The 26,587-nt window shown below is 41.5% G+C and overlaps 1 protein-coding gene across 2 annotated transcripts; it reads left to right on the forward strand.

Moving 5' to 3' along the window:
- Window positions 1-14,351: 14,351 nt before the first annotated feature.
- Window positions 14,352-19,049, forward strand: LOC109913903 (ovarian cancer G-protein coupled receptor 1-like). 2 transcript variants are annotated; one of them, XM_048600178.1, is made up of 2 exons: window positions 14,352-14,439; window positions 16,818-19,049. In XM_048600178.1, exon 2 carries the CDS (start codon window positions 16,937-16,939, stop codon window positions 17,945-17,947), a length of 1,011 nt encoding a protein of 336 aa, XP_048456135.1. In that variant the 5' UTR covers window positions 14,352-14,439; window positions 16,818-16,936; the 3' UTR covers window positions 17,948-19,049. The 2 variants fall into 2 exon arrangements, with proteins under 2 accessions (XP_048456135.1, XP_048456134.1); XM_048600177.1 differs by lacking the exon at window positions 14,352-14,439 and adding an exon at window positions 14,648-14,837.
- Window positions 19,050-26,587: the final 7,538 nt, after the last annotated feature.

The following is a 26,587-nucleotide window of genomic DNA, read 5'->3' on the forward strand; positions in this document are numbered from 1 at the left end:
TATCTCGAGGGAAATGTTGCCAGGATTAGAAAAAGCATGTGAGGTGACTCAAGTGAAGCCTAAATACCAACACCAACCAAGTGGGTTGAATGAACCATTTCTGTATCATAAATACTAATACAAAACAGACTGAACAGTGTAAATTCAGATATTACTGATAGAACTAGGCAAAACACATCAGGAGCCAAATTAATGGCAGGTGTGGCTGCAAGTAAAATATTGTTTGTAGGAAAGAAATACAGAAGATTCCAAAGGTGGCTTTTATAGATGAAGCTGAAAGATGTCAAGATTCCAGTTATGAAAATATTGGATAAGCTGGATGTTCGTTAGCATCTGACTTGAAAGACCATAATCTTTTAAAGAATAGAATATGCAAAAGAACTAAGGGTAAGAAAATAAATGGCAGGATTCCAGGGCTAAATTTAAACAACAAAACAGTTGTTATTGAACAAACTTGAACAAAGTCAGAAGTCACAAGACACCAGGTTATAGTCCAAGAGGTTTATTTGAAATCACCAGCTTTCGGAGCGCTGCTCCTTCATCACCTGCTCTCCGAAAGCTTGTGATTTCAAATAAACCTATTGGACTATAACCTGGTGTCTTGTGACTTCTGACCTTGTCCACCCGAGTCCAACAGTGGCACGTCCACAAATCTGAACAAAACAAACAAAAACAATAATAGATGTACTGAACAGGTAAAATTACGATTCTAAACTATACTCTACAGATACAGTGTAGGTTCTAATAGTTGGGATTAACATAAGGTGAGCAATGCCATGAATGAATTCAAAAATGAGATAACAGACAAACCGGAGTCAAACCAACCCACACAGTGCACTTTAAATGGCTGATGTGGTCCGGACAGATCCCACTCAGATGTCAGTAACATTGTGAGTCACTAGGTCTCATTAAAATTTTGTTTCCTTTACCATGATTCCAGTTTTTCACTTTCAAAGACCTAGCCTTGGAATACTCTCAAAGCCCCTCTGATTTGACCTGCCTCATGCCTTGATAGTTCAATCCTTTCTGAGACCAAGTCCCCCAGGACAAGCAGGACTTGGACTCCCAAGCATCCAAACTGGGTGGCACAGTGGCTCAGTGGTTAGCATTGCTGCCTCACTGCGCCACAGACCTGTGTTTGATTCCAGCCTCAGGCAACTGTCTGTGTGGAGTTTGCACGTTCTCCCCGTGTCTGTGTGGGTTTCCTCTGGATGCTCCGGTTTCCTCCCACAGTCAAAAGATGTGCAGGTTAGGTGGATTGGCCATGGGAAATGCAGGGTTCCAGGGATAGGGCATGGGGGTGAGTTGCTGTTTGGAGGGCCTGTGTGGACTTGATGGGCTGAATGGCCTGCTTCCACACTGCAGGGATTCTATGATAATTACTGGCACAATTTCACATTTCATCAAATGGCTAGTTTCACTGAGGTGCTGCCAAATCTCTCTCAAGAAAATACTGGGCTACTTTTACCCCACTCTCAGCTGCACTGAACTATCATTGGCCCCCAGGGCCTCTTTTAATCTTTAACTTTTCACCACGACATGGAGCCCTCACTTCCACAGCTTCATCTCAGCCCTAATTACCTTGAAGGCTGCAAACAGAAAAACATGCACCACCTGGAGATACTTTCTGCCTTAGCAACTCCCAGCTTCAGTTTGTGGCCACCAAAGCTAGCCAACTTCCCATATTCCATTCTCCCAGTTCCTCTGCCTCCATTGCATCTGTTCTGATGAGGCCAACTTTGACAAGGGGGCCTCTGAAATGTCCACCTTCTTCCTCAACTGAGGATTCCCCAGCACCGTAATTGACAGGGCCCTCAGCCAGGTCTGGCCTACCTCTCGCACTTCGGCCCCCACTCCCTCTCCTATGTCCCACAACAGTGATAGGGTTCCTCTTGTCCTCATGAACCATCCCACCAACATCCACATCCAGAGGATCATTAGTTGCCATTTCTGCCACCTCCAGTGGGATGCCACCACCAGACATATATTCCCTTCGGCTCCTTTGTTCACCTTCCACAGGGACTGTTCCCTCTAGGACACCTTGGTCCACTCTTCATTCACTCCCTCACCCTCCCTGCCACCACAGCCCATGGCACATTCCTGTGCTAGCGCCCGTTTACTTCCTCCCTCCTCATCATCCAAGGGGCACAAACGCACCTTCCAGGTGAAGCAACAATTTACTCCACTTCACTCAATCCAGTCTACTTTATTTGCTGCTCACAATGCGGTCCCCTCTACCTTGGGGAGATGAAGCACCGACTGGGTGACTGCTTTGCAGAACACTCACGTTCAGTCCACAAAAATGACCCTGAGCTTCCAGTTGCCTGCCACTTCAACACACCGCCTTGTTCCCTGGCCAACATCTCAGTCTCAGGCTTGCTGCAGTGCTCCAGTGAAGCTCAGAACAATCTGTAAGAACAGCACCCTCATTTTCTATTTGGGAACTCTACAGCCTCTGGACTCAATACTGAGTTCAACAATTTTAGGGCTTGAGCATCTTCTCCCATGTCCTTATCCCAAACCCCACACACCAGGCCTTGTCATCACATGGACTGCTACTACACACAACCCATTGTCAGCCACTAATGCTCACCATGGGCAGCTATTCGTTCTCTCAGGCTGACATTTACCTACTTTCGGTCCTTTCGCCACCTTTGTTCACTTCTCACCCCTCCCCTCACCCCATCTTTTGCATAAAAACCAACCTTTTCCTTGCTACAGTCAATTCTGAAGAAGAGTCAGTGATCCCAAAACGTTAACTCTGCTTTCTCTCCACAGATGCTGCCCGAACTGCTGAGTTTTTCGAGCAATTTCTGTCTATGTTTCTTATTTTTCAGCACCCGCAGTTCTTTTGGGTTTTTTTTTTGTTAAACCAAATCACTTCCTGTCTCCTCAAATCTCAAAGATATGAGTAAGGAGTGTGATGTAATACTCCCCGTTTGCCTGAATCAATGCAACTCCAAACAGCATTCGAAAATCTCAACAGCATTAAGGACAAGAGATAGTAGGAACTGCAGATGCTGGAGAATCTGAGATAACAACATTTCTGAAGAAGGGTCTAGGCCCGAAACGTCAGCTTTCCTGCTCCTCTGATGCTGCTTGGCCTGCTGTGTTCATCCAGCTCTACACCTTGTTATCTCAGCATTAAGGACAAAGCAGCTTTCATCCAGCCGTGCACCTTGTTGTCTCTTTACTTAATTGGCATCTGATTCATTACTTTAAACATTCACTCTCCACTACTGACATCTAGTGGCAACAATGCATACCATCTACAAGATCCACTGCAGTAGTACACCAAGATTATTCTGACAGCACTGTCTAAACATGCATCTACCATCATGGAGGACAAAGATAGCAAATATATGGGAACACCACCAGCTGCAAGTTCCTCTGTAAGCAATACACTATCCTGATTTGAAACTATATGCTGTTCCTTTCCTCTTGTTTGGTCAAAATCCTAGGATTTCTTTCTTAACAGCAAAGTGTCCCTACATTCCAAGAACTGCAGCAGTTCAAGAAGGCAACTCATCACTACCTTCTCCAAAGCAATTATGGATGGGCAATAAATCCTCATCTGAACAAACCTGATTCTTAAAACAAGTGGCAAACATCAGTGAGCACCTAAGCTATGATCTGGAATTAAACTGTATCCCCTTAATCCTACACGCAGATACAAACACAAAACAACAGTTTTGCACTGTTCTTATGAAATAAAAAGTGAAAACAGAATAAAAAAACACGTCTGGGAACAATGGCTAAAATATGATGACTTCTTACATTTACTAAATTTCCTGTCAGTGAAGCTGAATTGCTGATGGCCATAGATTATCATCTAGTTCTGTTTGCAATTAACCTGGAGTCAAGGCTTGGAGACTCAAGACAGTCCACCCTTTCAGGTTACATAGAAACATAGAAGATAGGAGCAGAAGGAGGCCATTCGGCCCTTTGAGTCTGCTCCACCATTCTTCACAATCATGGCCGATCGTCCAACTCAATAGCCTAATCCTGCTTTCTCCCCATAACCTTTTTATCCCATTCGCCCCAAGTGCTATATCTAGTTGCCTCTTGAATACATTCAATGTTTTGGCATCAACTATTTCCCTGTGGTAATGAATTCCACAGGTTCACCACTCTTTGTCTTCTCATCTCTGTCCTAAATGGTCTACCCTGAATCCTCAGACTGTAACCCCCGGTTTTGGACAGACCCACCATCAGGAACATTCTCCCTGCATTGACCCTGTCCAGCTTTAAGAGGCAGACGAATTTGGAAATTATATCAGGTTCCTAGGCACTTCTACTAAGATACAGGATTTCAGGGGGGAGTCTTGCAGCCTCTATAAGGACATACTTTCATCCACCCTGGGGTCTGTGAAGCAGTAATATAAGACCAGAAAATGTTACTGTACGACCATTAGCATAGCAGCTCATTAGTGCCTTCAAAACCAGATTTTCCAGCAATTAAGGCAATAAACCCCACCTCTTATCTCCTTAGAGTCATAGAGTCAAATGTTGTAACTGTACCTGTAACTTTCTCTGACAGTTCATTCTACATAAGAACCACTCTCTGTGTGAAACTTGCCCCTCAGGTCCCTTTTAAATCTTATTCCTCTAGTTTTGGACAATGAACTAAAATAATTAAAATACTGCTTTAAACTAAGGAGATGGCTGCAGTTTTAAAAACCATGTTTACTGGAACACACTGTGAGTTGCATAAACAGGGAGAACTCAAGAAGACACTGCAGCGCTGCTGGCTTTGGAACAAAAGGAAAAGTGCTTGACAACAATATTCTAATTGGTTTCTGACCAGGTGACCATGGTTTGTGTGGTATACTGCAGCAGAGAATCACCCAGCTTGCAAAGAAAAAGCATCAAAAATATCTCTCGTTATCTCTCTCTCTCTCTTATGTGGAGATATTGGAAAGTCTCCAGAGACAGCTAGCTAACTTCCACTCAACTTTTTCTGCAAATTCCCTGTTGAAGGAGGAATAAAATGCCTTTAATGATAGTAAAAGGTCAAATTCTCAACCAGTGAAAGAAAGAGAGTATTGGTGTGTTAACAACCCTATGTTGAAAGCAAAGAATTTTTAAAAATCGAAAGGAAGAGAAAGAAAGCAATTAATTGAATCCTGTGGTCCAGATTGGTGCTATTAAATTGTTTGCTTCCGTTTATTTTCTTTTTCCACCTTTAATATCCATGAATGCCCTAATTGCCATTGCACAAAGACAATTTTTTGTAATAAAGTTATTTTCTTGTGAAGAGTTAACTTTGTGACCAAGGAGATTTTTTTTAGTATTGATTCAATGTCTTAGAAAAGTGCCCTCTGTAGCCAATTTATCATCTTGCATTAAAACTGCATCCATCTCCACATCACTCAAATTAATTGATACTTAAAATTTTTAGTTAAGTCAGGGGCAGACAACACTGGTGCATTTCTTAGGATTGTCTTCAGATTCCCCGAAGCTATTTGGCATTCTTTTGACCATATTAGTTTTGCTTGTTTTTGCAATGAATTTATTAGAAGAACAAATCTGGCAAAAAATCTTCCGTGGAATCTCTACATTTCATAAAATTCTCCTAATTTCCATTTTGATTTTGGAACAAGAATTCTAATAAATCCATCACTTTCACAGCTCTTTGCAACACTTGTCCTTGCCCTATGATGTGTCCTAGGTAAGTTACCTGTGCTTAAGAGTTACAGGGAGAAGGCAGGAGAATGGGAGTGAGAAGTATATCAGCCATGATTAAATGGCACACAACACCAGGTTATAGTCCAACAAGCTTATTTAAAATCACAAGCTTTCTGAGCACAGCTCCTTCGTCTTCTAACTTTGTTCACTCCAGTCCAACTCTGGCATCTCCATATCATGATCAAATGGTGGTACAGACTTGATGGGCCAAATGGCCTAATTATGCTCCTACATTTTATGGTCTTATGGTCTTTTGCAGTGAACTCACTTTTGGGAATCTTTAATCACTGGATCAGCTATCTGTTTAAATAAGGCTTTCCTCACATGCTGCTATATATTACATCATCCAGGCAAACCACAAAACTAGTTACAACTTGATTCATTGCTCTTTAGAAAGAATTGTGAGCATTTTTGAACCCAAATTACATGAATCAGCATATAACACATTTGGTATAAGAGAAGCTGATATTTGTATGACTCTTGATGACAACAGTACTGGGCAGTATCACTTCAATGAATCAATCTTAGTAAAGAATGATGTGTTGTCAAACCTATCAATATAATCTTCTAACTGAGAAATTGGGGATGACTTTTTTTCTGTTAGTGCATTTACTTTTCGTAATCTATGCCGAATCTAGTTGACCCATTAGGAACGAATACCACTGCAGAAATCCAACTGCTTTGGCTAGGTTCAATCAAGAGATTTTCTAACATATATTGACTCTCTGTTTTCACTGAGCTTGATTTTAGAGAAGGAGATTGTAGGAACTGCAGATACTGGAGAATCTGAGATAACAAGGTGTAGAGCTGGATGAACACAGCAGGCCAAGCAGCATCAGAGGAGCAGGAAGGCTGACGTTTCGAGCCTAGACCCTTCTTCAGAAATGGGGAGGGGAAGGGGGTTCTGAAATAAATAGGGAGAGAGGGGGAGGCGGATAGAAGATGGATAGAGGAGAAGTTAGGTGGAGAGGAGACAGACAGGTCAAAGAGGCGGGGATGGAGCCAGTAAAGGTGAGTGTAGGTGGGGAGTTAGGGAGGAGATAGGTCAGTCCAGGGAGGACAGATAGGTCAAGGGGGCGGGATGAGGTTAGTAGACAGGAGATGGGGGTGGGGCTTGAGGTGGGAGGAGGGGATAGGTGGGAGGAAGGACCGGTTAGGGAGGTGGGGACGAGCTGGGCTGGTTTTGATGCGGTAGGGGGAGGGGAGATTTTGAAGCTTGTGAAGTCCACATTGATACCATTGGGCTGCAGGGTTCCCAAGCGGAATATGAGTTGCTGTTCCTGCAATCTTCGGGTGGCATCGTTGTGGCACTGCAGGAGGCCCAGGATGGACATGTCGTCTGAGGAATGGGAGGGGGAATTGAAATGGTTCGCGACTGGGAGGTGCAGTTGTTTAGTGCGAACTAAGCACAGGTGTTCTGCAAAGCGGTCCCCACCTCCCTAACCTGTCCTTCCTCCCACCCATCCCCTCCTCCCAACTCAAGCCCCACCCCCATCTCCTACCTACTAACCTCATCCCGCCCCCTTGACCTGTCCGTCCTCCCTGGTCTGACCTATCTCCTCTCTAACTCTCCACCTACACTCACATTTACTGGTTCCAACTCTGCCTCTTTGACCTGTCTGTCTCCTCTCCACCTATCTTCTCCTCTATCCATCTTCTATTCGCCTCCCCCTCTCTCCCTATTTATTTCAGAACGCCCTTCCCCTCTCCCATTTCTGAAGAAGGGTCTAGGCCCGAAACGTCAGCCTTCCTGCTCCTCTGATGCTGCTTGGCCTGCTGTGTTCATCCAGCTCTACACCTTGTTATCTTTGATTTTAGAGAATGTTGTTTATTGATGCAGGTTCCCTACTCCACATTATATCTGGTTAAAATTGCACACCCAGTTTACTTCCTTGAAATCTATGGGTAATATTACTACATCCACCTATTTGCTTTTCAATAACTGTCCCAGTACCTCAGTAATGGTTAACCAAACACAAGGACTTTCAGTCTGTGATTTCTTGGAGTCTCCATTACCTCACTCTCACTCTCTTTATCATCCTACACTATTATTACCAGTTGATATTCTTGCTCCTTTCTTTAAAAATGTAGTAAAACTCTATTGAATGGTTCCTCAAAACCTTGTATGGGCTTGATTATTTGGGTGGATGATGCTAACCTGTTTAACTCTGGATCTATTTGCCGAGCCTCAATTAAAGGAAACTTACTGAACATTTCTTTTGAATTACCCACATATTTAAGGAAAGTTTCAGGTGCCTTAATATCTGCTTATGGTATCACTTTGATCCCTGGTGATGGACTTTCTTTAGTCACTGCTCTGATCACATGATGCAGAAGTACCCGCAACATGTCCTTGTGACTGTTCCATCTCTTTAACCTCTCTCGGATCACGGGTAAAGATAAAACTTTTATTCCTCACAAATCGTTACCTGGATGCAAATCAACCCTATCAATGGGTATGGAATCATAGCATTTTACAGTACAGAAGGAGACTATTTGACCCATCATGTCTGTGCCAGCTCCCAAAAGAGCTACCCAGTCTGGCCCACTCTCCAGCGCCATCTCTGTAGCCCTGTAACCTCATCACTTTTAAATATATATCCACCTCTCTTTTGAAACCTGCTATAGAATCCACTTCTACCATCTCCCAGGAAGCACATTCCAAATCCTAACAACTCTCCGAATAAGAGATAACACAGTGTGGAGCTGGAGGAACACAGCAGTCTAGGCAGCATCAGAGGAGCAGGAAAGTTGACATTTCAGAAATGAAGAAGGGTCCCGACCCGAAGCGTCAACTTTCCCGTTCCCCTTATGCTGCCTGGCCTGCTGTGTTCCTCCAGATCCTCGTGTTTGTATCTCTGACTCCAGCATCTGCAGTTCTTGCTAATCCTCTGAATAAAGAAATTTCTCCTCATCTCAGACTTAGCTGTCTTGCTGATGGTCTTGAAATTGTGATCCCTTGTTACCAACATACCAGCTAGTTGAAACAGAATATCCTTCTTCACCCTGTCAAAATTGTTCATCATTTTGAACACCTTAATAAGGTCACCTCTTCATCTTCTCTGCTCCAAACAGAAAAAAGCCCAATCTCTCTAATCTTTCCTTGTATCTAAAATCCTTCATTCCTGGTATCATTCTAGCAAATTTCTTTTGAACTCTCTCCAGGGCTTTAAGTTTCTGATCAAACTCTATCATTACTGTTCTGGATGTTAAGTTGCCCTCTAAGTGCACTTTGTACAAAGCAATGGTTATATATTCTCCACCAATTCCACTTATTAATATTTAGTTTTTAATGCAATCTCCGGAGGAATTATTATGTCTTTCACCAGCAAAAGATTTCAACTACATCCTGAATTTCTCAAAATTGTTATGGATTTAGCTGTATCATTTGAGGAATAAAAGGCGAGTTTTCGTAGAGACATAGGAACATAGAAAATAGGAGCAGGTGTAGCTGCCTTTCAAACTCTATCCATCCTTCTCTATGATCACAGCCGATCATTCAACCCCGCTTTCTCCTCATAACCTTTGATCCCTTTAGCCCTAAAAACAAAATCTTATTCCTTCTTGAAATCATCTTGACAAAAACCCATCATAACTCTCATCTACTTTATTCACCTTTCCTGTGCTCACAACAATGTACCTTTGCTCTTATAGTTGGAGTTAAATCTACAACTTAATCTGATGTGTTTTTATTCTGCATTCCATTTCCAGAAATGGCATCTTTCAAATCCATATGAACTCCAGTGAATCCAATGGATTATCCATATAACATTTAGCATTCTGAAAGTTCATAAAATATAGGAGCATAATTAAGCCATTCAGTTTATCAATTGTGCTCTGCCATTTGATCATGGCTGATACATTTCTCAACCCTTATCTCTTGTCTTGTCTCCATAGCCTGTAAACCCCTTACTAATCAAAAGTCTGTCTATTTTTGTCTTTAGTACATTCAATGGCTTGGCCTCCACAGCCTTCTGCAGCAATGAGTTCCACAGATTTACCATCCTCTGGCTGAAGAAATTCATCCTCCACTCAGTTCTAAAGGGCCATCCCTTCACTCTGAGGCTGTGCCTTTGGGTCCTAGTCTCTTCTGCTGGTGGAAACATCTTCTCCACATCCACTCTTTCCAGGCTTCACTACATTCGGTAAGTTTCAATGAGATCCTCTCTCATCATTCTAAACTCCATTGAGTACAGATGTTATCTATATGGACTTCAGCAAAGAATTTGACAAGGTTCTGTATGGTAGACTGGTTAGATCACATGGAATCCAGGGGAGCTAGTCAATTGGATACAAAATTGGCTTGAAGGTAGGAGACGGGCGTTAGAGGTTTGCTTTTCAGACTGGAGGCCTGTGACCAGTCATGTGCCACAAGGATCGGTTCTGGGCCCACTACTTTTCATCACTTATGTAAATAACCTAGACGTGAATATAGGAGGTATGGTTCACAAATTTGTATATGACACCCAAGTAAGTGATATAGTGGACAGTGAAGAAGATTGGTCGGCACGAATGAGTTGGACCGAAGGGTTTGTTTCCATGCTCTAAATGAAATGGAAATACTCGGGACTTCAGTTTTCACTTCCACCCTCAGTACCCTCCCTTACAGGCCGAGAAGCAGTGTTTTGGGAATTCCTAACTGTCCATTCTTATCCTCATTTCTTCCCTTCCTTTCCCTCTCCCACTTTTCATCCTTTTCAGGTTTATGAGGATGATGGAATAAAGGTTTAATCTTATCTCAGCTCGTAATCATCAGCCCTCTCTATTACCTAGCTATCTTTTGCAACTCTCTAGTCTTAAACATGAGTACTAACCACTGGGAGAAGTGAATTTTCAAATTCTTCTAAGAGAATGATTTCTTGGAGAGCTTGGTATGTAGCATTTATTCTGAATGTCCACAGCCTGTTGTTGAAATTACTTTGCTTTACCCTTTCAGATTGAATGTCGACCCGTACAGGCTGTTTTCTATTTCTCAAAACATGCACCTGTACTCCCTAAGAACTAACTCATATGCAGAAAAGCCTTTTATTCTGCATTATGATTCACAGAAACTTCTGCTGAAAGTGATACATGAGTTTTCTGAGTTAAGCAGTTAACCTGCTTGGCGTGAACAGTGCCCAGTCTTCCTTTGGCCAACTCATATCTTTTGCGATGTTCTCAATCAAGATAAAGAATGTGCCCAAATTCTTTTCCCCAAATTATGGAAGGGTTTGTACCAATTTAAATATCTCCTGACTGGACTTTTGCTATAGATGTGTTTTTCTCATCAGAACGTTCATCTGCATCTGAAGCCACATTGTCAACTCCAGCCCTCGAATCCATTATTACCTTTCCTTCACATTTCTTCTTCTTGCCTCACTTCTTTTTCCATTTGTGATTTGCAATCCAGCTGCTTAAATTTTCTTCCTTTTCCCATTCTCTCTAACGTTCCTTCTGCCTCTGCTTGAAGCTCCAGACCAAGCTTCTTTAAAAAAACAATTCTGTTGTCTCTCGCCTTTTAGATTGCTCCACTTCTTTTTCATACACAAGCAGCTTTAAATGCAATTGAATTCTCACTAACTCAAATAACTCACCGCACAGTGTATCTGGTCCCTACTGCATTTCCACCAATTACAAATATCATGTCAATATGATCATTATCTGTGCCTCCTTACCTTTTGAACCTCTCTTAAAGAGAGGGCCAACACTGGTTTATACCTTTCCAGGGCCTGGCCCTGTGGAAAGAACAGATAGAATGTGAGAGTTTCTCATGTCCACTGGTTTCCTGTTGATAAGGCTGAACTGCTGACAGTCATATGTGGATGATAGACTTCCAGTTTTGATTGCAATTAACTAGATTTTTAACATAGATTGGGCACAATCTTTCCCGACCTTTACCAAGGTAGACAGAAGCGCTGCTATTTGGAAATATTCAGGTTCCCAGGAACTTCTACTGAGAAACAGGATTTCAGGAGAAAGGCTTACAGCTACTATTGTGTCTTCTTTACAGTGAAGCCTGAAAAGAATTCATAGACTGGAAAGATTTGTTAAGCAGCCATTAACATCAAGACCTATTAGTCCTTTCAAAGCTATGGTTTCTAGTAATGAAGATATTGTGTCTGATCTCTTATCTCCTTGAAAGCTTTGCTTGGCTGTTACTACAAAGTTACTTGATTCCCAGTTTAAATAAAACAGGCAAATCACAGCATGCATTAAACTGTTGGCTTCATTTGTGAGAAATTACAACGAGAGATCCTTTTCAATCAGATAATGTCCAAAGAGTTCAAAAGCTTCCACTTTTTTTCCAGATGGTCCATGAACGTAAAAATACATACTTCCAACAATAAACAAATGATGACCCAAAAACTGAAGAAATGTAACGGAGAAATCCCAGAAAGTCCCTGTTTATTCGTCAGTGATGTGTAATGATGTGCATAGTCTTGTCATTTCAACACAAGACCTACCCAGCATTGTGAAATCTACTATCCATCCTGAGATGTACCCACCATCTGTGATATTCCCTTACACAATAGCATGGATTAGAAATCAATGAAAGCAAATGAGAAGAGACAGGACGATGGAAGCAGAAATTTGAATCAGGAGAAAGAAATAGGTCAGATTTGTTTGAGGAGCAAGAAGATCCAGCTTAAAGTCAGAGCAGGGAACACTGGTGGAGTGTATTGAGGGGTGAGGCAAGTCAAGTCGCAAGGAAGTCAGTGAGGGCTCTTATGGTACACAGTAGTGTCCATACCTCAGGTTTAGGAGTCATGCAGGGACGCAATGGCCTAGTGGTATTATTGCTGGACTGCTAATCCAGAGACCCAGATAATATTCTGAGGATCCAGGTTCCAATCCCATCATGGCAGATGGTGGAATTTGAATTCAATAAATATCTGGAATTAACAGTCTAATGATGACCATGAGCCAACTTTTGATTGACAGGAAAATCTTAATCTCCTTTAGGGAAGGAAACTGCTGTCCTTACCTGGTCTGGCCTACATGTGACTCCAGACACAAAGCAATGTGATTGACTCTTGTCTGCCTTTGGGACGGTCAATAAATCTAGCCATCAACGTCCACACCCTGTGAATGAATAATTTTTAAAATCCTACCCACTAGAAAGGTGTGTCATCACATGCCTGAATAGGTTATTTAAAAGTATGTTATTTTTACTAGAAGATTATGCAGTATCACTGTTTAATGGAAGAGAGTGGGGTTCTGGATTTACAGCAGATGGAGTATCAGTGTTAGAGAAATAAGGCCGACCTCAGAGGCAGTGGAGGAGAGAGTTCATTTTCACAGTGTTATCCAACAGGGAGTAGGGAGAGCAGGGGGCTATCTGCCTCAAATGGAATGGGAGGGATTGCTGGGATAGTGGCAGACGGAACAGGGTTGGAGATAGGAGTGAGAGATTGAAATGAAAAAAAGAAAGAAGCAAAGAAAGGGGAGGTTGGAGAGGACAAGCCAGATTATAAGAAGAGGAATAAAATTGCCATCACTCCAGAGGACCATAGGGCTGCTCTCTCAGTGAAAGAGTGACTGGTGGTGAGATTAATCTGAAGATCACCATGTTTCAAATGGTGGTATTGGTGATAGGGGTGGTGGTTGAGGAGCTTATGGAAAGGAAGTGGACAGCTGAAGGGACAGTTGAACCAGTGGCTGGGAGTTACCTGTGGACTGGGTCAGCAGGGCCTTAAGGAGAGTTGAGTATTATTTGGGCATGTGACTATCCAGGTTGAAAATCCAAGTTTTACATTCAAAAGATGACATTAAATTGTGAACTAAAAATTGCTTCAATTAAACAGAAACTCGTCAATTTTTTTGTCAGAAAATAACATTCCTAGGAAATTGTTCCAACAATATTAGCATTTCCCGTTCACGGGCATTGATATTTTTGCTCAAGCCAACTGAAGAAATGTAAGCTTCTACAGGATGACAATCTCCTGAGTTTAACATGACAAGACTGATCTTGATCAGTGGGGGTATGATGCTGGGAAAGAGGGGACGGGAATGGAATCAAATTTCTCGGAACGCTTTGTCATTTGTTTCGACTTGTCTCGGTTACAGCCTCTAAGTTTCGGAGAGTCGTGCACGAAAGGGAAAGACGCTGTAATGTCGAAAGAGCTTTCTGTCTGGCGGCTACACAAATTCACTTTCAGACCATGAATACTGCAGAAACAGCACAGGATGTATATGGCGTAGTTAGTTCTCAGCCTCTGTGAGAGGACATCGATGATAAAGATCGGTTTGAGTCCTGATTTCTACTTGAACCTTAAACACTTGTGAATGCCAGTCCTTGCAAACCCTGGGAGGTAGAGGCGACTAACCGTAACGTGGAAAGAGTCGCCAAACTTCAAATCGCTCAATTCACCCCAGAAGGAGATTCGGGAACGGCTCCCACAGTCAGAAATAGACTTACAGGACTAACTCACAGGTAACACTTCCGTTGCTTTCTATCTATCCCGAGAAACCAGGGGAGAGAATGAAGTGTAGGTCACACAGAGGAGGAGAGAAGAGAAAGTCAAGTGGGCAAGTCAGAGCTGTGTGACTTGATGACGGTTTTTATTCAGAAGTTGTTAAACTGTGAAAGTGTCACTATTCCCCTCAGCAATCCACAGGAAATGGTCCGGGTGGGGTTGGATAAACCCGGGTTTGCATACTGCCTGCTTTCATTCTCCATTTCCATCAATGCAGCCAGACACACAGAGGGTTAGGAACGAACTCAAGAGAGTATGGGGTTTGCCAACTGAAAGCAGGGCTCGCAACGCTACTGTGAGTGTACCAGAGGATCAAAGCGGTTCCGTTGGGGTAGGGAGTAAGTTGCAGGTTTGCAGGGACACAAGTGAGAGAGGGTTTGGTGAGACCGGAAGAGTTTTAGGACAGGGAGTGGAAATTGAAATGGAGGTGATTGGGAATTGGCTGAGGGAGATGAACAGGATACAGGTAATGGGCGGGACAGTGCGGTGAGGGAGAGGCCATGTTCAGCAGGGACATGGATATCCAACTCCAGACCTTTGGCACCACCAATGCAGCCCATTCTGTAAGGCGTGGTATTACTGGAGTCAGGGAGGATCCTGGAGGACTGAAAAATGGCTAATGTAACATTTCTGTTTAAGAAGGGAGGAAGGACGATGGGAAACTGTCCACCGATTAGCTGATGTCAGTCGTTGGTAAGATTTTAGAGCCCATCATTAAGGATGAGATTGCAGAAGAGTTGAAACTGCACCTCAAAATGGGGCTGAGTCGGCCGCACTTGGTCAAAGGGAGATCATAGCTGATAGATCTGTTAGAAATCTTTGAGGAGGTAATGAGCAAGTTAGAAAAAAGAGTCAGTGAAGTGGTCTATTTGGATTTCCAGAAGGATTTTGACAAGGTGACACACAAAATAAGCAGCTCATTTGAGGCAAGATATAGTTACGGATCGAGGACTGGCTGACTGGCAAAAGGCAGAAAGTGGGGATAAAGTGGTCTTTTACAGGATGGCAACTGGTGACTAGAGGAGTTCCACAAAGTTCAGTTTTGGGACCATAATGATTCAAGTCATATATTCACTATCCAGATGAAGGAACAAAGGGGATTGTTGCTAATTTGCAGATGACTCAAGGAAAGGTGGAGGGACATGTAATGTTGAACAAGTGGGGAGGCTGCAGAAGGACTTACAGAGTGAGCAAAAAAGTAGAAGATAGAATGCAATGTGCAAAGTATGAGGTTATGCACTTTGATAGGAAGAATAGAGGTATAGATTGTTTTGCAAATGGAGAAATGCTTTGGAAATCTGAACACACAAAGGGTCTTAGGAGTCCTAATTCAGGATTCTCTTCAGGTTAAAATGCAGGCTCAGTTGGCAAATGCAATGTTAGCATTCATTCCATGAGGGCTAGAGTATTAGAGCAGGGATGTACTGCTGATGCTGTATAAGCCTCTGGTCAGACTACATTTGGAATATCGTGAGCAGTTTCGGGCTCTGTAGCTCCAGATGTGTTAGCTTTAGAGGGGGTCCGGAGGAGGTTTACAAGGATCATCCCAGGAATGAAGGACTTGTCATATGATAAGTGGTTGAAGACTCTAATTTAATTTTGATTTGATTTATTGTAGTCACATGTATCCAAGTACTGTGAAAAGTTTTGACAGCTTACAGCCTAGAGCTTACAGATTCCAGGCCTGTACTCAATGGGATTTAGAAGGATAATGGGGGGAATCTCACCGAAACTTATAGAATAGCGAGAGATATGATGTTTCCATTAGTAGGAGAGACTATGACCCAAAGGCACAGCTGCAGAGTGAGGGAACGACTCTTTAGAACTGAGATGAGAAAGAATTATTCAGCCAAAGGGTGGTGAATCTGTGGTACTCATTGCCACAGAAGGCTGTGGAAGCCAAGTCACTGAGCATATTTAAGACAGAGATAGATTCTTGATTCATAAGGGGATCAAGGATTACGGGGAAAAGGCAACAGTATGGGGTTGAGGAGCTTATCTGCCATGATGAAATGGCAGAGCAGACCCAATGGGCTGAAGGGCCTAATTCAGCTCCTCTATCTTATGGCCCCTCATCCGCCATGGTAGCAGTGTGTACCACACACAAGGTGCACTGCACAAACTTGATAAGCTTCCTGTCATAGAATCTTCCAAATCCACAAACCCAACTTCCATCTAGAGAGACAAGGTCAGCAGTTACATGGGAACACCTGTGGGTTCCTTCCAAGTCACTCACCATTTTGACTTGGAAATTTACCATCCTTCTTTCATGATTCCAGGTAAAATCCTGGAACTCCCTTCCTCACCAAATTGTGGGTGTACCTACAACACATGAACTATGACATATCAACAAGGTGGGATGTGCATGGCAATATATTGAATAATAAATGCCACACCCAAGAATGAATATCGAAAATAATCATTTAACTGAATAGTTTGTGAGAATGTTTAGCACAGAGAGTATGCAGTCATTCAGAGAATTGAGAACAAAAATACAAGAAACTAAAATCACTACTTTTTTTTAAAAAAGCAAACCAATGGGGAAAGTGCAGGTGAATGGGACAAAGTACGTAGAGAACTATACAGATGTATGGGGCTAAATAGCCTCCTTTTCGGCTTCAGATTTGTGTTACTGTATTACTTCATAAATGTTCTGCTTTTGCTCCTCCTAAGGTGACTATTTTCAGTGAAGATGAATTAAAAGTAAAACTAGCATAGAGGTTTGAAATCACAAACTCAGGACTTCATAAAAAACATTTATTCGACGGATCATTCCAGGGTTGTGTTGAACGATGGTTAACTGCTCTGTCGACCACAGAATCCACCAGATCCTGTTTCCCACCGTCTATATTGGGGTCTTCATCATTGGTCTCCCAACTAATCTCCTGTCCCTGTATCACAGTTACCTACAGATCAGGAAGAAGAATGAGCTGGGAATCTACCTCTGTAATTTGACCATCTCAGACCTGTTGTACCTCCTTTCCTTACCTTTGTGGATTCAGTACATGCTGCAACATGATGACTGGCAGCATTCTCGGGAACTTTGCATCTTCAGTGGTCTGCTCCTCTACCAGAATATCTACATCAGCATTGGATTCCTCTGCTTCATTGCCATTAATCGCTTCCTCGTCGTGGCTTACCCTCTGAAATTTACACTCATACACAGCAGGAAGGCTGCTTTGCTCATCAGTATTCTCATCTGGCTCAAGGAGATAGCTGTCTGCACCATTTACATGGGCTCCAAGGTTCTCAGTAAAGACGAGGGGAATGATACTTTGTGTTTTGAACATTATCCTCTGCGTCAAAAGGACAGATATTTAAATATTTACAAACTTTCGATGGGCTTCGGCCTCCCTTTGATCTTATTTCTCTACTCTTATTATAAAGTGTTGAGGGTTGTCCACAAACTCCGTGGGTCTGAAAGACAGCGGAAATTAAGAATAAAAAAATTGGTATCTGGGACAATCATCATTTTCCTGGTTTGCTTTGCTCCTTATCACATTTTCCTGATGGTTCGAACCATGTTAGAATATGACTGTCCCTTTGCTGACAGTATTTTTGAGGTTTACCATTTTGGGCTCCTGCTGATGAGTTTAAACTGTGTGGCTGATCCCATCTTGTACTGTTTCGTATCTCCGAGTTCACAGGGCTGGTTAGCAAGTTTCCTAGATCCTGTTATCAAGCTTCTTCCTTGCAGAACAAGTGAACTAACTGTGTCTCCAACAGCTCCAATCAAATCAACAGTTATGAATAAAACTGAAATAACTAAGGATGTGGAAGGCAAGGTTGTATGTAATGGGTGATGGATTTTGGGAGTTCATTTATGAGTACAGCTCACATAAACTGTGATTTATATTCCTTCTAGCATTGGACAGTATGATTAATCTAATTGAGGTGCTTGTAGCACTTCACTGATATGTAGACAGAAAATATCTTCCCTGGTGAGGTAGCCCAATGCTACTTTTAAGGCTGTCTTCCAATATGTTCAGAGCCAATTTTCACCCAAATGGTAAAAGCAAAGCACTGCCTTGCCAGCAATCTGAAATAACAATGAAATAAAACAGAAAATGTTGGAGGAACTCAGCAGGTCTGGCCACATCCATGAAGAGCAAGATAGTGTTTTGAGAACCCAAAACAAGAGTCATATCAGACTCAAAATATTAATTCTGTTCCTCTCTCACCACAGATGCCGTCAGACCTGCTCACTTTCTCCAGCAATTTGCATTTTTATTTCAGCCCAAATGGTAACAAAAATTTGAAATTCTTATTTCTGATGTTACAAGTGAATTGGGAGTTTTTATGGCTCCTACTAATGAATTGTCCAATAAGTACATCAATGGATATGGCTCCACTTGACTGGTAGAGCTAGCTTGATTGATTGAATGGATTACTGTTGTTTTTCTATTTGATTACTGAACATTAGGGAATAGTGAATTAGATCATAATGTTTGTCAACTTTTTGTGAACTCTTGGACTTGTAAATGAAATCACCTGCATCCAATATTTTCCACTCCTTTCCTGAAAGGAAGAATTTGTATTTCTGTAGTACCTTTTAAGACCTCAAGACATCCCCACTTAACAGCCAAAAGTATAAAGATGAAAATGCACAAAACTATGGAAGACAGTCCCACAGACTGTAATGACCATAAGACGTAAGAATAGAAATAGGCCATTCAGCCATTGAATCTACTCTGCCATTCAATGAGATCATGGCTGATCTGATAATCCTCACCTCCACTTTCCTGCCTTAACCCCATAATACTCATTCCCTTGCTCATTAAAAATTTGTCTATCAGCCTTCTTAATGATCCAGCTTGGCAGCCCTCTGCGGTAAATAATTCCACAGATTCCCCATCCATTAATAGAAGAAATTCCTCCTCAGCTCTGTCTTAAATGTGTCACCCTCTCTCTGAGATTATGCCCTCTGGACCTAGTCATTCCCACAAGGGGAAACAACCTTTCCATATCTACCCTGACAAGTCCACTAAGAATCTTGCATGTTTCAATAAGATTACCCCTAACTCTTCTAAATTCCAACACTGATGTAGGATCTGCACACAATACTCTAGCACATATTTTAAAGCATAATCTTTTGGTCTTAAACTCTATAAGATACAAGATATAGACAAAGCAGCAGAATTCGGCCATTTGGCCCATCGAGTCTGCTCCTCCATTCGATCAGGGCTGATATGTTTCTCATCCCCATTCTCCTGCCTTCCCCCCATGACCCTTGATCCCTTTACTAATCAAGAATCTATTTATCTCTGTCTTAAATACATCAAATAACTCGACTTCCACAGCCCTCTGCGGAAATGAGTTCCACAGATTCACCACCCTCTGCCTGAAGAAATTCCTCCTCATCTCAGCTCTGAAAGGCTCTTTGCTCTGAGGCTGTGGCCTCAGGTCCTAATCTCTCCTACTAGTGGAAAAAACTTCTCCACATCCACTCTATCCAGGCCTGTCAATGCTCTATAAGTTTCAATGAGATCCCCCCTCATCCTTCTAAACTCTGAGTACAGACCTCAACCGTTCCTCATATGACAAGCCCTTCATCCCTGACTATACCTCAACTAATAAAGATAAGTATTCCATGTGCCTTCTTAATGACTTTATCCATCTGCCCTGATACTTTAAGGGACCAGTGGACATGCACACCAAGGTCCCTCTGACTCTCTGTACTTTGCTGGGTTCTATCTTTCATCATGTATTCCCTTCAAGCATCCACTCTCATTTGTGCAATACAGTTCCACACATTTACCACCCTCCCTCTGTAGAGATTCTCCCTAACATCTCTACTGAAAAATCTGGCCCTAAATTTTAGACTATACTGCACAGTTCTAGAATCCTCAACCAAAGGAAATAGCTTACCTTCATCTACTCTAGCTTTTCCCATAACTACCTTGAAGACTTTGATAAGGTCACCCTTTAACTTCCTAAATTCTCGAGAAAATAGGTGTAATTTGTTTAATCTCTACCCATAACCTGACCTTGGAAATCCAGGTCTCAATCTTGAAAATGTCACTACCAGTTATCTATCTGGAATTATGGCAACTTTACCTCTCGATTTTTATAGTCCATCACCCTTGCAATAAAAGCAGCACTCCATTAACATTTCAAGATACTTGTTAACCATTTTGTAATGAGTGAGCAATCGGAACATAGAACTGTACAGCACAGGAACAGGCCCTTTAGCCCACCATGTCTTCGTCATTCTAAATTAATCCCATCTGGCTGCATGTGGTCCAGATCCCTCTATTCTCTACCTGTTCGAGTATAAATGCCTCTTAAATATTGCTGTATTAATTGCTTTTACCACCTCCCCTGGCAGCGCATCCCAGGTGTCTACCACTCTCTGTGCAAAAAACTTGCCTTGCACATCTCCTTTAAACTTTCCTCCCCTCACCTTAAACCTACGCCCACTAGTCATCTGCCACCCACTCCACCAAGCTAACAATGCTCTTTTTGGAGTCCCACACTATGCTCCTCACAGTGTCCCTTTTAATTTTAGAAGATGTGGTTCTAAGTTTTGAGTTAGGGCTACAGGTAAGAAGAAATGTGTTCAGAAAGATTTATAATTAATTTAGAGCTTTGAAAGAACGGGATCATTTTAGTAGCTTCCAGTTAGAAGCAAAGTTTCAGTAGATTTTCTGGTAAAGATTGTGCTTGAATTGCATCTATCAGCAATAAATTAGCTTAGAGTAGCTATTCTGATGGAGATTGAGATGACTAGACTTCAGATAAGGATTAAATTTGGATTACAGTTTTGGAGAAATTTGAGATGGATTTGAGTTTTGAATTTAGACTGGGATAGTGTTAAAGTTTTTGGTAAAGATTCAGAATAATATGAAAATTCCAGTTAAAGATGTTGAGTTTGGTTGGCTCGCCGAGCTGGTTTGTTGTTCCGCAGACGTTTCATTACCATGCTTGGTAACATCCTCAGTGCAGCCTCTGATGAAGCGTCAGTGTGTTTTCCTGCCTGGTTTTTAAACTCTGGGGTCTGTTGCGATAGATTGCCTCACTTCTGGGTTTCCTCCGTAGTTGAATGTATACGGGGTCGAGTTCAATGTGTTAATTAATAGCATGCTTCGTGGAGTGCCATACTTCCAGGAATTCTCGTCCTTGTCTCTGCCTAGCCTGTCCCAGGATCTTGGTGTTGTCCCAGTCGAAGTGGTGGTTCTCCTTGTCCATGTGGATTGAGATGAGTGAGTATTGGTCGTGTCTTTTTGTAGCCAGTTGGTGTTCATGTACTTTTGTTGTTAGTTTCCTTACTGTTTGTCTGATGTAGTGTTTCTTGCAGTCTCTGCAGGGGATCTTGTAGATGACATTGGTCCTGTCCATGGCGGGGAGTGAGCACTTGTTGTAGGGTTGATGTGGGCTTCTGTGCCATTCTGATGCCAAGCGGTCGTAGGAGTTTTGTGGTGAGTTCTGACGTGTTCCTGATGTAGGGTAGTGTGATGAGTGTGTCGGGGTGTGTAGAATCTTTCTGATGCTGTTCCTGTAGGCATCTCCTGACTCCATCGCAACGGACCCCAGAGTTTAAAAACCAGGCGGGAAAACACACCGATGCTTCATCAGAGGCTGCACTGAGGATGTTACCAAGCACGGTAACGAAACGTCTGCGGAACAACAAACCAGCTCGGCGAGCCAACCAACCTCAACACCCACAACCCGAGCTACAAAAATACTCCAAAACCTTAGATTCCAATTAAAGATTATGACTGATTTAGAATTTTTCAGTAGATTGGATAGAATTTGATTCTAGTAAAATATATAGATGGAAGTAGAGCTCCTTGCAGAAAATGGGACTGGATTAGAGCTTCAGATAAAAATTGGGCAAGATAACAATACGGATTTATAAGAACATCCAGTTTCCAATTGTAATACTTCTTTATCATGTATCTTTTCACTCAAATTGTTTAGGTCCCTGAGATTACAGACTCCTAGTTTTCCTTTGTCCTTTATTTCTGTGTATAATTTGGGATTAAAGGCAAAACAAGTTACAAATGCTCAGAATGCTATTTTTATCTTTTCTTTATCTGAGGATCAGTGTGTGCTAGGCTAACATTTATTGCCCATCCCTAACCTTCCTTGAGATGGTGGTGGTTAAGTCCTCTTGAACCACTGCTGTCCACATGACATAGTTACACCCTCATCACTGTTAAAGTGAAATTCCAGGAAATAGACCCTATACTAAAGAAATAATAAGGTAACTAATAAAGTAATAAACTGTCCAAGTTGGAACGGTATGCGCATATTGATGTCACTAGTGTCAACATTTATTGACAGAATAAACATCTTCCATTATTGTTCTTTAACCATTTTATTTGTCAGTTCTATATCTAACACCCTCTCAGGAAAGGATAAATACACCAGGATTTTGATCTCATGACACTGAGCAGGAATTATACAGGGTTTCTTTTTCCCAATTCATTGCTGGGATATGAGCATTATTTGGTGGGCCAGTATTTATTGCTCATCCTTAGTTGCCTTTGAGAAAGTGGTGAGCTGCCTTCTTGAACTACCCTTGTCCATTTTGTGTTGATCGACCCAAAAGGCCGTTTGTCAAAATATCATGGAGCTGAAAACTCATGTTATGTTAATCCAAAATCTAATCAAAAGATTTAGAAAAAAACATAGCTTTTAAAGATATGTTAAATTCTTTCTAAGGCAAGTACTACAGTCATTTATGGGTTTTCTTTTGCTTCTGTATAGCCATATTACAGTAAATGCAATGCACAACTAAACCTCAAGTATTTTTCAACCTATTGGGGCTATCAGAATGAGTGGGGGTGGTATCTTAATTGACCTTCCAGTGTTTCCCTGCAAAGACTCATGGCAGTATGTATGGTTAAAATTATGAATTTGATGTAAACTGTGAGGTTTATATTTTAATTTGATTTATTCTAAATTTCAGTTTTTGGCTTTTGACTTTGTAACCTGTGGATTTTATGTGTGTCTGAACTGAATAATTAACTTGTAAATATTAACATTACCAGTAATGAATTTTTGTTTACCTTAGACTGCTTTATGACCCAGAAAAATAAACAATCGGGCCTCAAGGTTTGTTAGAGACTGCTGGAAGTAGATTTTTTTAAGCTTGAGCTTTCTTAAACTTAAGGGAAACATGCATCTTAAAGGAGGAGTTCTTGGGTTTCAGTTTTAGATCTACATGCATTTGGAAGCAAATGGACTGATTAGCGACAGACGGCATGGTTTTGTGCAGAGGGGGTCGTGCCTCCCTAACTTGATCGAGTTTTTTGAGGAGGTGATGAAGATGATTGATGAGGAAAAAGCAGTTGATGTTATCTACATGGACTTCAGTAAAGCCTTTGACAAGGTCCCTCATGGCAGATTGGTACAAAAGGTGAAGTCACACGGTATCAGGGGTGAGCTGGCAAGAACTGGCTTAGTCATAAGAGACAGAAGGTAGCGGTGTAAGGGTGCTTTTCAGAATGGAGGGTTGTGACCAGCTGTGTTCCACAGGGATCGGTGCTGGGACCTCTGCTATTCGTGATCTACATAAATGATTTGAAGGAAAACATAACTGGTCTAATCAATAAGTTTGCGGACAGTACAAAGATTGGTGGAGTTGTGGATAGTGAGGATGATTGTCAGAGGATACAGCAGGATATAGACCATTGGGAGGCATAAGCAGAAAAATGGCAGGTGGAATTTAATCCCAACAGATGTGAGGTGATGCATTTTGGAAGGTCAAGTACAGATGGAAATTATACAGTGAATGGCAAGAACCCTTACAAGTATTGATATGCAGAGGGATCTGGGTGTGCAGGTCCACAGATCAGTGAAGGTGGCAGCACAGGTAAATAAGGTAATAAAAAAGGTTTATGGCATGCTTGCCTTCATTGGAAGGGGCGTTGAGTATAAGGAAAGACAAGTTACGCTGCAGCTTTATAGAGCTTTAGTTAGGCCACACTTGGAATATTGCATACAATGCTGGTCACCACACTACCAGACGGATGTGGATGCTTTGGACAGGGTACAGAAAATGTTTACCAGGATGTTGCCTGGTATAGGGTTTTTAAGCTTATGAAGAAAGGTTGGATAGACTGGATTTGTATTCACTGGAACGCAGGAGGTTGAGGGGCAATCTGATAGAAGTTTATAAAATTGTGAATGGCATGGATAGTGTGGGAACTTTGAGGCCTTTTCCCAGGGTGGAGAGGCCAATTACTCGGGGACACAGGTTTAAGGTGTGGGTGGGGGAGGGGAGTTTAAAAGAGACATGCAAGGCAAGTTTTTCACACAAAGGGTGGTGAGTGCCTGGAATGCACTGCCAGAGGAGGTGGTGGAAGCAGACACAATAGCAGCATTCAAGAAACACCTGGACGAATACATCAATATGTAGGGAATAGAGGGGTATGGATCCTGTAAGTGAAGACAGATTTAGCATGGAAGGGCAAAATGTGTTGGTGCAGGCTTAGATGGCCAGAGGGCCTGTTCCTGTACTGTACTGTTCTTTATTCTTTGAGTTTTGAGCAGCCCTGTGAAGTCTTGAGAAGGGAAGGATATCGTGAACTAGGTTATTTTAGACTGCAGAGATAATGTGAATCCTGGACCAGAAGAGTTAGGATAAAACGCTGAAAAGGTTACTTAAATCTAAGTACATTTAATCTCAGGTGTATAATAACTCCAGGAGAAGATATCTGTAGGTGCAATCTATAAGTTAAAGTCACAGGAGACTTGAATCTATCCAGGTGGCGTATATAGGGATTTTGCAGTGAGGACTTCTATGAGTGGTGCTTTGGATATTGTACCAGAGCTGTGTTTTTGGGTCCCGTACAAAATCTGTGTTTTTCTTTAATTTATAAAGGAGGGTTTGGGGATAAATGCAATTGTACTTGTGCTGTATATTTACAATACAATTTCAAGGATTTTAAGTAGGTAAGTCTGGTGCATTCTATTGTATCTTCATTTCTGTTGTTAATAAACATTTGTTTTATTGTTAAAGCACAATCTACAGCATTGGATGTTTATGATTCAGCAAGACACAACTTTGTTAAAACTAAATCAGATCAACAAGCCAGGTTTCTGTCTGGGATCCAACGTAACCAGTAATAACATCAGTGAGAATCATAACACAGAGCTCTTATCCAAGTTCCAAAATAGTCAAGTCGCATGAATTTGTCACCTTACTGAGGCAAAATGAAATGCTGAATGGTACTGGCACAATTATCTAGAGCCACAAACACTGGAATAATCTGCTTTCAAGGAAAGTCTTGTATTAAATTTGCAAGCAAAAATGGAAGCACAACATAGTCATGGAAACACAACATAACAAAAAAAATCCTTAGATTGTTTAGAATAGTTAATGAAATGTTAATTTCCTTATAAACTCTTGAAACATTCTAAACAAAAATCACCTTGCCTCCAGTTTTTTCTCCCTTTTTTGGAATAAAGGACTTGTATTTATAAAATACCATTTGCAACATTAGTGCTTCCTAAATGTACATACAAAAATGCATTTTCTGAAATATGCTTACTGGTACAGTACCAGGAAACATGGCAACCAACCTCTGCACATTAATGCTCACAAACAGCAATGAGATGGTGGTCAGATAATTTATTTATTTTTAGCAATGGTAAGTTAAAGAATGTTAGAGTGGCATCTTGCCTGAAAACATTTAGTTCTGCCACCATATCTAATGTTATTGCGGTGCTTTAAAGAGCAGGACGTTTTTCAATCTTAGCAATTTGCTAAACTTTAAACTCCATCTACGGACGGAGGTGGGGGGGAGCGAGTGTCTATCAGATGATTGTGACAGGCATGTCCTGTATCGTTCCAACAGCTCATTGCAAAGTTTCATCAAATGATTTGGTGTTAACAGCATGGGATTGTAACAAGATCTAAAATACTCCAATCACAGAAATCTGTGTCCTCACTTTCTCAAGAAAGTTGTCAGTCTTCGAAGCAAAATGTGCACAATTGACATAGTTGAGGAATAAATGACACAGATACTTGGTTTAAGGCCAAAAATGGTGTGCAGAAGTGAAAATGCCATAAAAGCACATCAAAAATCTAGAAATAATGTTATGTTATAACTTATCTGTTGTGGAAATATAATTACATTGATCAACATAGAGGATGTGATGGGGAAATGTATCTTCTTTGTAAACTCTAATACCTTTCTAAGAAACAAATCACCATGCCCCAAATTGTCTTCCATATATGTAGCATATTTACACCCTCAAGACTCCACAGCTTTACAGCAAAAATGTAATTTTTGTCTTCTAGTTACTGTTATAATGTAAGAAAGTGTGTCAGGTTATCTTCACACAGTAATGTCTCACAAACAGCAATGAGACAGTGATCAGAAATAATGTTTTCCAATCACTGTTCGTTAAAGATAAATCACTTGTTTGTGAGTCGTACGTTTTAGATACAGTGGTATCAGTGTTTTTCTCTGAAATCATTTCATTCTATT

This window comes from Rhincodon typus, chromosome 8 (assembly GCF_021869965.1).
Source record: "Rhincodon typus isolate 14 chromosome 8, sRhiTyp1.1, whole genome shotgun sequence".
In the NCBI taxonomy this organism is placed as follows: Eukaryota; Metazoa; Chordata; class Chondrichthyes; order Orectolobiformes; family Rhincodontidae; genus Rhincodon; species Rhincodon typus.

What these genes read in the sequence shown, in the direction of transcription:
- LOC109913903 (XM_048600178.1), top strand. Translation starts at nt 16,937, where the DNA reads ATGGTTAACTGCTCTGTCGACCACAGAATCCACCAGATCCTGTTTCCC.